Source organism: Cynocephalus volans, chromosome 12 (assembly GCF_027409185.1).
Source record: "Cynocephalus volans isolate mCynVol1 chromosome 12, mCynVol1.pri, whole genome shotgun sequence".
Classification (NCBI taxonomy): Eukaryota; Metazoa; Chordata; class Mammalia; order Dermoptera; family Cynocephalidae; genus Cynocephalus; species Cynocephalus volans.
The window spans coordinates 20,385,558-20,401,888 of NC_084471.1; the positions used below are offsets into that span (position 1 = coordinate 20,385,558).

The 16,331-nt window shown below is 41.8% G+C and overlaps 1 protein-coding gene across 1 annotated transcript in view; it reads left to right on the forward strand.

Moving 5' to 3' along the window:
* The window catches only part of LOC134391541 (putative tetratricopeptide repeat protein 41), a 56,328-nt gene that overhangs the window by 9,911 nt on the left and 30,086 nt on the right, over positions 1-16,331 (forward strand). The window contains exons 4-7 of the mRNA XM_063115519.1: positions 8,242-8,402; positions 10,814-11,255; positions 13,293-13,532; positions 15,985-16,183. Coding sequence (XP_062971589.1) covers positions 8,242-8,402; positions 10,814-11,255; positions 13,293-13,532; positions 15,985-16,183 — 1,042 coding nt within the window. The remainder of the gene's footprint in view (positions 1-8,241; positions 8,403-10,813; positions 11,256-13,292; positions 13,533-15,984; positions 16,184-16,331) is intronic.

Genomic DNA, 16,331 nt, shown 5'->3' on the forward strand with positions numbered 1-16,331 from the left:
GCGCTACCAGAGGAAGCAGGAGGGGAAGGCAGGGCCACTTCATATCTGCACTTTGTAGACCAGAATGTTAGGTTTGGATTCTAGTAAGTGCAATGGGAAGCCAGCAGAGGGTTTTGAGCAGGGGAATGACATGATTTGATTGATTTTTTTAAAAGATCAAAATCAGGCTGATGTTCAGAAAATGAGTATAGGGAGCAAACATGGAGATAGGGACATTTGTTAGAGGCCATCACAATGGTCCAAGCAAGAGATGATGGTGGCTTGGAGGAGGAGGACCGTAGCTGTGGAGGTGGAGGGCTTTGGACGGAGTGAGAATTTGCTGTGGATTTGAATGTGGGGGTTAAAGGAAAGGGAGGAATTGAGGACCACTCCCAGATTTTGCTTTCAGAAGCCAGATGGATGGTGAGGGCTGTTGACTGAGATGAGACAACGTTGGTGGGACAGGGAAGGGGAAGCAGGTTTTGAAGGAAATCAAGAGCTTTTGACATGTGATATTTAAGATGTAAAGTATGCTATGTGCCAGTGAGTGATAACAATCACGTGTGGCACCTGTGTGGTGCCCAACTCTGTTGTAGGAGCAGTTGGGGAGTTTGACCACCTGCATTCGAACCCTGTGCCACTACTTATTATATGGGTGAGTTATTTTAACTCTCTGTGGCTCAGTTTTCTTATTTGTAAAATGTGGATAATAAAAAAAAATGTGCTTCACAGGTAGTTGAGAGAGAAGATTAATAAGTATGAAAGGCAAAGGCACTTAGCTCAGTGCTTGGCATATAGTAAGCACTGATCAATATTAGCTATTATTAGGTACCTGCTGTGTACTTACATGTTTGTATTTGTCTGACTTTGCCTGCTTATGGGAATTCATCTCTTCTCATGCAGGGGCATGTACTTGGATGTGCCTCTGGGCCCTGAGCGAACGTGTAGGTGTTCCAGGATGAGTTTTGGTGGATATAGATTATTTCTGTATGAGGGGACAGGTATTTGAGTTTCTTTCTGTGTGAGTTTCTTTGCATGTGGCAGGTGTCTGTGAGTAAGTAGCAGTGGATATGGGTGAGTTCTCTATGGTTACATTTCTCAGAGCATAGAAAGTGGGTAAAATCAAAATTAGTAGAAGTAGGTGTGACTCTCTCTAAAAGGCAACTAATCCTATTCTGGAACATCCCAAAGGTGTTCAGTCTGGCCAGGCTGATGAAGTAAACTCAGTTGTACATGCCCAATTAGGATTTTATTCCCAAACTGAATTATTTTAGTGAATGTTTGGGGTGCAGAAAGCTCCAAGTAAAAACAGCCACTATCTTTCTAACAAACAGATCTTCAGGCTGGCAACAGTAGAATAAATTCAGGAACAGCCTATGAATACTTGACACCTTTATCTCTGGAAGAACATGCCTGGTGGGAGGCTAAGGGGAAGGACTGTGGTTCTGGACTTGGCCCACACATCTGGCTCTGCTACTTACTATCTGTGATCTTGGGCAGTATGCTTAAGATCTCTGCGCCTCAATTTCTCATCTGTAAAATGAGGATGGGATTAATAGTACCTCCCTAATAAGGCTGTATGAGGATTAAAAGATAATACATGTAAAGAATTTAAAATGGTACCTGGCACACAGCTGCCATTATATTACTGTTGTTGTTACATACTATTGCTGCTGTTATTATTCTTCAGTGAGCTACAGAAAGAAGCAGGGAGTGGGGGGACTGCTAAGGGAAACAAGATACTCCCATTCATTAGCTAGATTAAGGAGAGGAAGGACCGCAATACAAGAGGGTTTGCAGCTGTTGCCACTGCCTCTGGTGAGCATAGAAGGCTGGCCCCAGGGTCATTAGCATGGCTGCCTTTGCCTAGAAGCCTGGTTTCACCCAGGTGAGGTGGATGTGGAGAGAGGAGGAGGTGCTGCTGCTGAGAACACAGCAGGCCTGAGCGGCCAGGGGCTGGCAGCAAGCTTCAGCTGCTCTGCAGAGAGCATTTTCCTGTTCCTCGCTTCAGCTCTCTGCAGCTGCAGTTCCTGTGTAGGCTGTGGGTTGGGGCCCTCCCTATTGGGTACACCAAAACACATGCTTGTGACACTCATGTATCTGCTGCTCTGTCCTAACCCCTCTTTCTAGGATAAGGGGATCTTTTGGAGGAGAACTGCCTGTAGGCAGGTTGCCAGACTCCCACACCCCTTGCCTGCCTGCCTTGCTTTCTGTAACATGCTTTGCAAGTCAGATAGAGTCACTGACTTTCTCATTTAAATGTTTCCTTACCATGTTACCCCATGGGACCTGGTGGCCGTTCTGAATAACAATGAGTTCTAATTCTTGAAGGCCTTCTGTGTACCAGGCACTGTGCTAAGGGCTTTATGGGTGTCTCATTTAATGCTCTCAATGATCCATCTACAGCATTGTTATCCCAGATAAGGAGACTGAAGCTCAGAATGGCAGGGCCACATGGCTACACATGGGCAGAGCAGTGGTTTCAGACTCAGGTCTCTGTTGAGTTCGAAGTGCCTAGTCCTCATTTCTGCACTGTCTTGCCTCCTAGAGCCAGCAGAGGAAAATTCCACACTTGTGTATGATTTCCATCAGAGTCCTCTCCTGGCATCGGATGTCAGGAGCATCTCATTCATGGTGGTGATATGGATTGGGCAGAAATCCTTGGTGGGGCTCCCCAAACTTTGCACCCTGGGCCTGCTGACTTCCCAACTTTGTCTCTTGCCCTTTGCTCCACAGGTTTGGTCTCCTTGGAGCTGACCAGTCACTTCCATCTGTTTATGTCTTTGTCCATTCACTACCCTTCTCCTGAAACGCTCCCCTACCACCCCCCGACCCCTGCCTTTTCCCAGTAAAATTCTACTCATCTTTTAAGGCCCTATTCAGAGGTCACTCCTTCTATAAGAGGGGCTGATAGTTGCATCTCTCCTTCACCCCCAATGTTGCCCAGGCATTCAGGGTAGCCCCACTCTCATTGTATTTTAGTTTATGTGAGTGTCTCCCTCCAAGTACTGTGAACTTGCCTTCCTTGATCCTCAGGCTACTTACAAATGGTCCTGCTGTATGCTTTATTGTCTGTCTCCCTCTATAAGTCATGTGAGTGCAGAGATCATGTCTATTTTATACCCAGTGCCTGGCACAGACATAGAAGGTCTCAATGAATCTGTGTTGAATGATGAAAGACAACATCAATAAAAGTGAACAAGTTAGTCAATTGCTAAGTCATTAATTGGGTGATTAAACACTTGAGATGTTACCATTTAGATCTGGCACCAGGCCATTGTCATTTAGTAGAGACAGATTGGTCCTGCCAGAATAAAGAGAAAAGTTGAATATCATTTCTCAATACTAGTAATGCTGACTTTATCTTCAACATAATTTTGAGGAAAAATAATTATAATCAATCAAAATGTGATTCTTAAGAGGACTGAACATATATGCTCTCCTTCATATACAAAGATATAGATCCATAAGCATCATCCTTGAGTATTTTTTTGCCTAGCATTATTTTTTTGCTGATTATTATTAGTGATGTTATGCCTAGTGATGGTTAGGCAGTGTGTATCTCTTGAGGTTCATTTACATTGTTTTGTTACTTAACCTCTCTGCCAGCTTTGTGGAAGAGGCGAATGACCCATGCCTCTGTGGACTCCTGTAGTGTGTGCTATTGAGCCAAACACACCAAGAAGTGGTGACCACACAGGCTTGAGAACAAATTATTAGGAAAATAAGTGTTTTAAAAGCTCCTGATGATCTGTGTGTTCAAATCTCTTCACCCCTCTAGCTCTCAGTTTTCTCATCTAAAAAATGAGGGGTTTGAACTATACAGTAAAAAAACCAAATAATCCAATTAAAAAATGGGCAAAGGAGATGAATAGACATTTTTCAAAGGAAGATATACAAATGGCCAATAGGTACATGAAAAAATGCTCAACATCACTAGTCATTAGAGAAATGCAAATCAAAACCACATTGAGATATCATCTCACCCCAGGTAGACTGGCCATTATTAAAAAAAATGAGAATAAAAAATGCTGGCGAGGAGGCGGGGAAAGGGGAACTCTTCTGCACTGTTGATGGGACTGTAAATTAGCACAGCCATGGAAAACAGTATGGAGGTTTCTCAAACAACTGCAGATAGAACTTCCATATGATTCAGCAATCTCACTACTGGGTACATATCCAAAGGAATGGAAATCATCATGTCAAAGGGATACCTGTACTCCCATGTTCACTGCAGCTCTATTTACAATAGCCCAAATATGGAACCAACGTAATTGTCCATTGACAGATGACTGGATAAAGAAAATGTGGTATATATACACAATGGAATACTACTCTGCCATAAAAAGGAATGAAATTCTGCCATTTGCAGGAGCATTGAAGAACTTGGAGAAAATTATGTTAAGTGAAATAAGCCAGACAGAAGGAGAAGTACTGCATGTTCTCACTCATACGTAGGAGCTAAAAATTAAATAAGTAAATAAATAAATAAGAAAGAAAGAGAGAAAGAAAAAAGGAAGCAACAATCACAATAATACGTTGAACTTTCAGAAGGAGAGAACAGAACTGGGGTTAATAGAAGTGGGAAAGGGGGAGGGGAGAGGGACCAGTGAGAAAGTGGTTAATATACACAAAGAATGATTACGTATTGTAATGATGAACATCCTAATTATCCTGATTTGATCATCCCAAATTGTATACAAGTACTGATAGTCAACTCTGTACCCCACGAATATGTATAATTGATCAAGTTTCAATAAACAAACAAACACAAAATTTTAAGTCATTGATTTCATGGTCATTTTGTGATATAAAAATCACTTTAAAAATCAATATGGGCTTCTGGTCAAGATGGCGGAATAGATGGTCCCCAGCATCACTCTCTCCCACAAATCAACCAATTTGCAACTGTAAAAAAGCAATAACAGCCAAGCTGGGGCCACTAGAGCTCAGGGGACGAGGAGGAGGAGAGACCTATGGAGTGCATGAAGGCAGGAGGAGCCATGATGAGAGAAAGAAAAAACCTCTTGGACTGTTTGGAATCCTGGCTGCTTCCAGGCTGGAGCTGCTGAGTGCATAGAGCAGGAGCTGGCAAAAGCCACAGCTGTGCCCTTCGGATGAAGTTGCTTGGAGGTGGCAGGGGAGAAGAGGGCATTGGTGGTCCCCAGGCCAGCAAGACCACTATTAGGGTTCCTGTGGACCCATACAGGAGCGAGGAGCCACAACAATTGAAAAAAAGGAGCCACTCAGAGGCCGGTGAATCACTACAAAGGACTGAACAATGGCCTGTCCCATGGGAGGTGTTTGGGGGCATGGGTGGTGGGGGAGATGGGCCCACTGGGGGAACACTGGGACACAGCAAGGACAGTGGATCTGCCCCCCAATCAGTGTAGGACCACTCAGTGGAGACTGATCAGGAATATAGAACTGCAGGTGGTCTAGTTTGCTAAGAGACTCAGGCCAAGACCAGAGTTTCTATACAACCCTGGTGTATCAGATCTCATGAGTCCTGGAAGCACCTATAAAGTCAATCATTAAAACCTGAGCTGCACAAAAAGCCTTCCCCAGGGAATCAGCAGCAAAGCAGCAATTTAGCTCAACCACAGAGCTCAAGTGCTGGTTCCTACAGGAAGTTCCCCCATTTTGGAAGTAAGCAAAGGACAAAAAATTAGTTCCAGTGCAGAGTTTAAGTGATGGGAACAGCAAATAATCCAACATAGAACTGAAAGAAAAAACAAAATATCCACAGACCAGAGACAAAGTTTGATATTAACTAACAAAGGACTCTCATCACCAAAGAACACCTTAAGACCTAGAAGGACGGGAAGTCCCCTGGGCTACCAAGCCAGGGAGGGGGGAGGGCTGGGGTCCTCAGCCATGCCACCCCAATACCCACAACCAGTCCCAAGGGATGGGGGGCCCTGGGCCTCAGCCATGCCCTTGACACCCCCAGCCCACCCAGCAATGATCATGGAATTATCCAGGGCTCCCAAGCTGGAGTGGTGGGCGTGTTGAGAGCTTCAGCCACACCCCTCTGACATCTGCATCCAGCCCAGCAATGACCAAGCCACCACTGGAAGCTCCCTGGTCTCCCATGCAGGAATGGGTGTGTGTGTGTGTGTGTGTGTGTGTGTGTGTGTGTGTGTGTGTGTGTGTGTGTGTGTGTGTGTGTGCCGTGTGCCGTGTGCCGTGTGCCGTGTGTGTGTGTGTGTGTGTGCCGTGTGTGTGTGCGCGTGCACGCGCGTGCGCGCGTGTGTGCCATAGGCCTCAACCGCCTCTGCTCCTTCTTCCTCCCACCCCATTTCCTTCCCCTTTCCCCTCTCCCCCTCCCCCCACAACTGCTCTGCAACATCATAGAATTTTTTTTTATATCATAGAATTTTTTTTAAAAGTAATATTAATAAATAAACTTAAAAAAACCCAATACAACTCTACTGTGATATAGACAAATATAGAAACATTAATTTATTATAAAATAATGTATATTTCAACATGTAAATGCTCAGATGTGATTCCAGTAGAAGACTCAGTGTTTCTATATGGAAAATCACCACAAAAGCAATAAGTGTCAGTCTATAAGTGTAGATTGACATGTGTGTTATATTCAAGACTCAAACATCATGGGCAATATTGCTGTTGTGATTTTCCAAAATGATGAATAAATCTTGGTGTTTGCTCAATGGGTGTTAGGTAAAAAGAAAAAAACAGAAAAAAAATCTTGGTGTCATTTCAAACAAAACAATATAATCTTCCATCAACTTACATGGTAAATACATTCTAGAAAATTCAATGTATTTTAAAACCATGCAAAAAATGCTTTGTGTTTATATGTAAAATGGAGTTGGTTTTTAGGTCAGATAGTTATAAAGTTTTTCCCTATGTAACTGTTCGACAAAACATTTGAAAGTCAGTTAGAACCATGGACAAAGCTTTGTTGTGTGTGACTGTCCCGTGTTGTAGGATGTCTGGAATTCCTGGAAGTGCCTCTGTTGAGAATCACTGCTCTGAACAGCTTCCTGGTTTTCAAAAGTTCACCAGACTTTCCTACCTCCAGGCCTTTGACTGTGACTTGTCTTGATGATAGCCCTTCCCCTCATCTCTACCTGTGCGTTCTCCAAGGCTCATCTCAAATGTCTTCTACATGGAGCTTTTCTTCACTGTGGGGGTTCTGCATCAAACTCCAGTAGCCTTTGGACTCATATTCTGCCTTGAAATGTGGCCAGTTGTGTACACAACCCATTGTACTTCCTTTAAGTCCTTGACTTTATATTACAGATCATTTTATCACTTCTTGGCATCTAGCAAAGAACTTTTACATAATAGGCAACCAATAAATATTTGTTAAGCATAATTATTCTCAATGACTCTAACAGAATTTTAAAGCATCTGAGAGACTTAATCAATTAAAGCTCCTGCACATGACTTGATTTTCTAGATGCTGATATGCCTAAATTTCAATGGAAAATATTGCTTAAAAAAAACAAAAGCAAGAGGACTGGCAGGTTAGCTCAGTTGCTTGGAGCATAGCCTTATAACACCAAGGTCAGGGGTTCGGATCCCCCCTATACCGGCCAGCTGCCCCCCCCCAAATAAATAAATAAATAAATAAAAGCAAGATAGAAGTTGTATGTAATAAAATGCTTTTAGGATATTAGGTAGTTGATTACAATTTTGGGTTGCTACTACTAGGTCACTTAATCACAGTCTGAAAGTTGGTCCTCTCAAATTACTTCCTTTGTCTTTTGATGGTTCATAGCTTAGTTCTCCCTAGTGATTTCCAGGGTCCAAGTTCCGGGGTTGAGTATTGTGCATTGAGGAATTTAAGATTGGTTTTGTTAGGTTTAAGATGGGCTAGGACCAAAGAAACTAGGCAAGAGTCCAGGGTGGTGGCTGTGACTCCTAATGTTGAGGAGTTGCAGAATCTTCACAGACCACATGACTTCTCCTTCTTCCCATCCAACTCTTTGTAACACAATTTATTTCAACATTTTGGAAAATGAGAGTAATGCTTTGGATCATAAAAAGTATTTTTTATATAAAGTCCTGAAAATGTATTGGAGACATCTGGTGGTAAATATCACCACCTCTTTTGGGTTGAATATTTTGAGAATGCTAATCACATATATACATATATGTGTCAGCTGTACAGCTGTGAATAGTACTCATTTTGTTCCCAACCTCTTCTGCCTCCCCAACCTATTAACATATTTTAGCAGTGATGGAAACATTTTCACCTAATTTGAGCAAATTTCTATGCTATAGGTATTCAGCTTGAAACGGATATTCTTAATGAAGACTCACATGTTTTGGTTTTTTCACTTCTTGTTGAAGTGTTCATTGCTTCCATCAGTTTAAAGCCATGCATACTTGTAATAGATGGAATTGAAGAACTGATTGGTGTTTATGGGATCTCAGGCCAGAAGGTAACATCTTTTTAAAATAGCACCTATTTTATTGCTATTGTATAAAAAGAAAACTCAATTATTTAGGCTGCACCTAACACCTTTTCATTGCACTGCACATCTCTGGTTATAACCAACATTGTGTTTAGTCACTGCTTTATATTTTATTGAATAAATACTGTTATAGCATTTACAATGGGCAGGCACCATTTTAGGAACTTTAAAAATATTAATGCATTTAATCCATACAACTGTATGAGGAACACTGTGATCACCATTTCTATTTACACAGAGGGAACTGAGCACAGAGACGTTAAGTGTCTTGTCTAAGGTCTTAAGATAGTTAAGTGGTGAGCTAAGAATTTGGACATGGGAAGTCTAGTTCCCAGAAACTGTGGCCTTTACCCCTGCATGGATCTGCCCCCCATTTTATACTTTGATCATTCATTTATTGGGCCCCTACCATGTTCTTTATGTTTGATTGTTTGGTCTACCTCATTGGCACTGATTTTGCACATCCCAAATCCTATTCACTGGGTGCCATCTTTAGTTTTCTACTGTTTGAAATAATATTCAGTCAGTGGAACATCTACTACTTCTTAGTACCATTCATTTACTTTGGGAAGCAGTTTCTTTAAAACTTAAAAATATATATAATCAATAAAGTATGTAAGTAATAAATGTTTCTTATAGAAAATATGATAAAAAAAGAAAAAAAAATTAAATATTCTCAGTCTCACCACTGTTAATCATTTTATGGGTTTTAAGCCTTTTTTCTATGGATATCTATATATACATATACATGTTAATGTAAATAGTTATACACCATATTGTTTTATAACCTGCTTTTTAACTTAATACATGACAACCATAGTAATTCAATAAATAATTATTGACTACTTACTATGGGCAAAGCACTGTGAGCAAAGATAGACATGGTCCCTACAAAGAAATAGAGCTTCATTCTAGTGGGGAATGGCAGATATTGCAACTGCAATGAGTGCTGCCACTGTGAGCAAATAAAATTGCAACTGCTATGAGTGCTGCCACTGTGAGCACTCTCACTGTTGTGAGAACCTCTAAAGAAGGGATTTGACCTTCTGTACTGCTTTCTGGGTTCTGCAGGAGGAGGAGGGACTGCCCAGGCAGTTACCTCAAGCATAGTGCGGAGGTTAGGAGCCTGCCTAGGACCCTTGGTTGGAATCAATCTCTGCTGCTTACTAGCAGAATGAATTAGATAAGACATCTAGCCCCTCTATGCTTCAGTTTCCTCCTTTGCCTTTTTAGAGGGTTGTTGTGAGGATTGAATAAATTATGTATTAAAATTATACCCAGGATTTAATTTATAGAGGTATGGCTAAGTGACCACATGGAGAAGTCAAGGCCATTGAAATCAGAAGAATTTATTACTTACATTTCCTGAGAGAAGGGAACATGCCATGCAGGGTCCCAGGGTAAGTATTAGGGTAGTCAGGAGGCAAAAGCAGGAGCAAACCAAGGCCATAGTCTTTATTGGAGTTTCCATGGGAAAGGCATGCAGGGGAGGGTCAACAGTTTAGGGTTGGCTAGTTTGAATAATTCTGGTAGGTTTAGGGGCATAGGGGCTGCCCCAGGTCTGATGCTGACCCTGGGTTGATTTAGGGCAGAGGAAATATTAGGTTGGTGTGTGCAAGTTAGAAGGAGGTGGGTGGAAACACGATCTTGGATTGGCTGGTCTGCATGTGAAAAGTGTATTCCAGGCAAGCTGCCTACCACTCCCAGGAATTAGCTAGCCCTGGGAAGGACAGTCTCTCCCCTGGTCTATAAAGCCCTGAGAGATGTCAAAACATCTTAAAGTACAGAAAAAACATAATCAATATAGTTAGTACCTGAAGACACATAACACAATACCTGGCTCAGAGTAAGAACAGTCTGTGATTGTTGCTATTGTTAGGCAAAGAGAGGTGGAAAAGGCTGTTAAAGGAAATCAAGAAAAGATCTTATTAGGTGTTAATTTTGTTCCAAACTAAAACCATTTAAGTCATGACTGCATAAAGTGATAATTCTTCAGCATGAAATAATATCTTCTTTTTCAACCAAATGGCTCAATTTGCACTCTGTTAGGTTTCTTCTGGTTATCACTGTAGGTCATTCTTCAGACGTATGTGATTTTATTATATTACTTACTCGTAGGAACCTCCTTTTAAAGTCCACATATGCACAATGCAATTCGTATCAGATAGGTCAGTCAGTCAAATATGGTTCTATGGAGTGTGAATTGGTGTTTTCTTACCACTGTATTGCTTACGATCCAAGTAACTATTAATAGCTATAGCTCCAACCCTCACCCTATACTTACTCCTTATATTCTACCTACTCTAAGTTTAAAATCCATCAGCAAAGTAAATTTATAGTCTTTAAAGTTTTCAAATGTCTTTGAATCTCTCCATCAGGCAAAAGATTTTTCCTGGCTGCCGAGCTTGCTCTCTCCTCATTGCAAATTTATCATGAGCACTGTCTCCTCCAGCCTGTCCTACAAGTCGCTGTGTGCCCGCCCAGATGTGAGGACAGTGGCACTCACTAGCCCAGGAGAGGAAGAAACGAAACTTAACATCTTTAGACAGCATCTCTCCATGCCCAACAAAGACCTCTCCCAACAGAGCAGACAAGCTTTGAGGAAAAAACCAAACCTGAATCCTTTACAACTCACAATCCTAGCCCATGAATTGAAAGAATGCAGAATCTATAGAAATGAGTTTCAGAGTATGAGGGAGTACTTGGAAATGGTCTCTATTCAGGAACTCTGGGAATTGATTCTGAAACGCTGGATTGAAGACTATAGTTGGACTTTTAAACAAAAAAAGGCAAATTTAGACACTGCAGCTTCAGGAGAAGGTAGGCCTTGGCTAGTGTTGACAGCTTGGTGGGAGCCCACAGGGAGAAAGATGTGTGGTAGATTCTCATCCAGGGGAGGAGGGTCTAGGGATAGGGTTGTCAGAGAAAATACAGATGCCCGGTTAAATTTTCATTACAGATAAACAACAAGTAATTGTCAGTATATTTCAAATACTGCATGGGACAGACTCATACTAAAAATTTACTAGTTGTTTATCTGAAATGCAAATTTAACTGGGCATTCGTATTTTTATTTGCTGATTTGGCAACTCTACCTAGACAGAGGTGTGTGCATTGATGGTAAGGAGAACTGTATTAGATGCAAGTTTCAGTTATATTTTTCAGGAGCCTAAGAAATGGATCTTTATTATTTCTATAATTCAGTTTAATCTCTCTTTTGAGATCACAGTTCTACTGATGACAGGAACCTAATCCAGTCAATTCAGGTTAATTTATTCCTGGAATTAATCTCATCAATTTAGTTAATTCCATCAATTTAGTTTCAGTCAATTTTTTTAGTTAATGTTTTCAGTCAAACAAGGATTTGTGTCCTTCCGATATCTCAGAGCCTGAGTGCTGCGTATCCTTGATTGTCATCTGTCCCTGCTGTCCTCCGTTGAGGAGGCCAAAGCCCCAGATGGCCCACAGTTTCTCCGTTTCCGGCTTCCTCTAGGATACCTGTGCTCCCACCTGTTCTCAGATTGTTTGATCTTTGCTGCCAGCTGCTGATGTGGTCTTTCAGCCTAACTGAGGAGGCCTCTCAGCTAACTTCTGAGCAAAATTTCTTTTCTTTTTGGGTGGGAAAAAATGTCTTCTTGAGATCATCTTGTAATTGTCTGAGTCTGTTGTTTGTGATAAAAAATTTATTCCACGAGTTGGTCAGGAATTTTTTTCATGATATTTAACAATTAAGCTTCTGAGAGTCAAAGTTTGTTCTTTCAAACTGTTGTCTCTGCTATGAGCTTCAAAAGTCTACTTGGAAACTTGACTTTTTCTCTCCTTTCTGCTATAATAGTCTTCTTTTAAGGGCAGTGAATTTAGAATGGAGCAGGGATGGGAGGTGGGGGTGAGAAGAGAGAAGCACAAAACACTTAGAATGAAAGATACGTTGATGTACTCTGTAAGTACTATGACATATTGTCCTGCCCATTTTTCCCCCTGGAGTTTGCATTTCTGTAAAGAAAATTGACTTCAAATTTACTGTGCCCTCTTCCACCTCCAAGGAGGTGGAAACAAGATCTCTGTGCTCCTGGAAGAGTCACTCAGGCAAAGTGGCCCGTGGCTATGCTACCCCCCGCCCCGCCGCCAAGGGACTACTCCATCTGCCAGCACTGCCCAGCCACCCCCACCCAGGCCCAGGGAGCTCAGCCACAGGTACAGGAAGTTAAACTGGGGTAAACCTCAGGGGAAGCTTGTACAGCTGGGGCTGAACAGCTCTGCTTCTGGCCAAAGATTGTGGGGTAATTTGAGCTTGTTCCCCAGTTCTAGCATAGGAAATAAATTTAGAATGGTAGACCATGTTTTCATTTCTCTCAGTGGTATGAAAGACCTCTTTATAGCTGGCTGATCATAAAGTCAGTGGGAAGTCCAGCTATGGTGGAAAAACCTAAAGGTCAGGAGAGTAATGAAGACCTGGCTCAAGTGGTGTCTGTGAACGTGTGGCAGGAGGGCAATCATACAGAAAAACCACTCACACTCATAAATGCGAATTTGGTGTTTGGAAACCAGCAGAAATGCTCAGTGCAGTAATCAGTAAGCTTGACAATTTGTAACCATATCTCTGGATGTTAACAGTTTGGGCTCAGGAGCCAGTCTGTCTGGGTTCAAATCTTGTTTCTGTACTTCCGCATAACCTCAGGTAAGTTATTTAACTTCTCGGTGCTCCATTTTCCTTATTGGTATGACAGGCGCAGTTATAGTATCTACCTATAGGATGATTGAAAGAAATAGTTGGTTAATCATATAAATCATTTGGAATGATGGCTGGCTCATGTTAGCTCTTATTTTGTCATTATCATCATCATGTTGTCTGTGTAGGGCTGGATGGCTGGGTGGCCGACGCTCTGTGCTTATTGTGCATCTCACATTGTGGCTTGGCTGAGGATGAGCTACTCCAGCTTTTGGACATGCTGGGCTACAGGAATCATTATAAAGTGACCACATTGCACTGGGCTGCCTTCCGCAATGCCACCAGACAGTGGATCCAGGAGAAGCCCAATGGCCTCCTGTACCTCCGGCACCAGTCCCTGCGAAATGCTGTGGAGCACAAGCTTCTTGGTAAGGCTTGAATCTATGAAAATACCTGCTGGTTAAGGGAAAGTTGGAATCACATACAAGGGAAAGCTTGTAGCTGGGATTTCTCAAGTAGAAATGAATCCATAAACACATATAAAATGGTTATATAAGTTAGGACTTGCACCTAGTTGTGAGTAACTGAGACTTGACTTCAAAGGCTGAATACCCCAGGGTTTATTCTCTCATATAATAGACTTCTGGAGGCAGGCAGTCCCAGGCTGCTCTGTTGGCTCCACAGTCACCTGGGACCCAGCTCCTTCTACACTGGCTTGAATTCTCAAGGTCACCTCATGCTCATGGCTGCTGGAGTTCCAGCCATCACATTACAGGCAACAGGAAGGAAGAAGGGAGGAACAAGGACTTGCCACTTTCTTTTAAGGAACTTTCCTAGAAGTTTCACACCAACATTTCCACTTATTTCTCTTTGACTCAGATCTTCATTATTTGAAGACACAAGGGAAGCTGGGGAATAGAGTTCCAACTGGGTGCACTGCTACCCTAAACCAAGGTGGGGTTCTGTCACTAACAAAGAAGACGGAAATGGATACTGGGTAGGAATTAGCAGCCTCTGCCCCAATTCTGAAATCAAATCCTTATCCCCTTCTGAAGAGGACGGTGGGTATGCATCTGAGAAATAATAGCAATCACAGACGCCTGACCTAGACGCAGAGCACTCTATGACAGTTACTTGCACAGAGCACTTCAGGGCTAAGGACCTGAAAAGCCTTTAAGCTGCAGCCTCTGGGAATATAGGAAATCACAATGGCATCTACTAGAAATGATTTCTTGTTAAGAACAATGGCTTTGGAGTCTCACCGAACTGGTGTGACCTTGCCCGAAGTGCTTAATTCTCTAAGACCCAATTTTTCACCTGCAAAATTGAGATAACAGTATTTACCTTGAGAGTACTAAAAATGCTAATTTATTTAAGGTATAGCATCTGGCACTTTTGGTGGATATTTGAGCCAATTGCCAATATTTCTAACCCCCCCACCTCCCGTGCCACTATGGGAAACACTTCCTAGTCCCCTTGTTGGTTGGGGCATGTGACTAAGTAGTCACTGGTAATGTTCAAGACTGTGGCTGCTCTGTTAGTCCCAGAGTGAAGAGACCTGTACTGGAGTTCCTGGTTTCCAATCCTGTGACGGACATAATAGACTTTTGCTCTTTTAAGCCACTGAAATTTGGGGGTTGTTTGTCAAGACAGCATAGTGTAGCTCACCACATGTGATAACAGCCCGACTGAATGTCAGCCAAAGTCTGTCAACAAGAACTGCTGCACGTTGTATGCCAAGATGATGCTGGGCTCAAACCATTCCTCACATTGCATGTGTAGTTGGAGGAGCGCTGGACTTAAGTCAGAAAGTTTGAATCCTGCTTCTCCAGCCATGTGCTAACCAGGGAAGTCACCTGGTCTGTCTGATTTTAAGTTTCGTTTGTCATATGGGGATTCATATATTCTCCTCATGAGGTTATTTTGTAAAAAGATCAAATTAAACACAATGTTTTCTGTGAAAATGTTCTATATACTTTAAGCATTGTATTTAACACTCCAAATCTTGGACTCAAGGTAGTATTTGTCTCATTTCTTTTTCTCTCTCATTCTCCACTCCACTTCCCAAATTTACTACCCACAAACATGCCTTTGCCACACACAGTGGAAGAGGGGAGTTTTCTTTTCCTTCCACAGGACTTTTAAGCACTGCACTTGCCATCTGGGCGTACCTGCACACTTCAGACCAGGTAGCATGGTCTCTGGAAATCATTTCAGTGGAAACGAAGACTGATTATTTAAACAATGGGCTCCCCTTTGTTATAGTTCTTGTGAAGATCTGGGCATGGTGTGCCATCTAGCTGTGTGTTCCATTCATCTAGCAAGAAAAAGTGTCAAGCAGAAAATTTAAAAATACTTCTATTTCAGTTTTCAAGGATAGAATCACCAAAATCTAATTAAACAAAACCCTTCTGTTTTTTGAGAATCTTATTTCTAGGTAGTATGATCTATTGGAACCATTTCTCATTGGAAATGAAGATATAGTAATCTTGGCTGCAACATCAAATTTGCCATTTATTTGCTCAGCTACCCCTTGGCCTATATGAGATCCGAGCAGTGGATTAATGTCTCCAAAATGCACATCCCCAAATGTTTGAAAGTACTTATTTAAGCAGTAACCATGGTGTATATTCAAAATAGAAAAGTAGGTTGCAAATACTTCCTTGGGGGAGGGGGAAGCTTCTTAAATTCTAGATAAGTGATCAAAACTATAACTAATTCTTTGGTAAATTCAGACTGATGTAGAAGAAGATACACTTTTTTCAAGCTACCTTGACTTTTTATTAACTCTATTTATGGCTGCAGTACTGTCTTATTTTTGCTATAGTGTTTTCATACACTAAAAAGCCAGATGCATTAAACTAATTAATTTTTAAATAGGTGTAATCACTCCTGTCAGAGAAAGCAGTCCATATACATTTCAGAATCCAACAAATTGCAGGAAAACATATTTTCACCAAGTCTTGGTCAGATACTTCCAGAAGCAAACCACTTTCTGGAGAGTGTATCAAGAATTGCCATGGCATATGAAAATGAGTGGATGCTTAGATGGTTTGTGCAGCTTTCTCTCAAGCCCTAGGTAAGTCTTGCTGCTTTTATATTGTGTTTGCACAGATTTAGCTTTTCTTTTTGCCAGCACTGGGTTTAGATACCCATGGTTCCCTTGAGCAAGAGGTATTCACTCATTTATTCATTCAACCACCCATTAATTCATTCCGATGGGACCA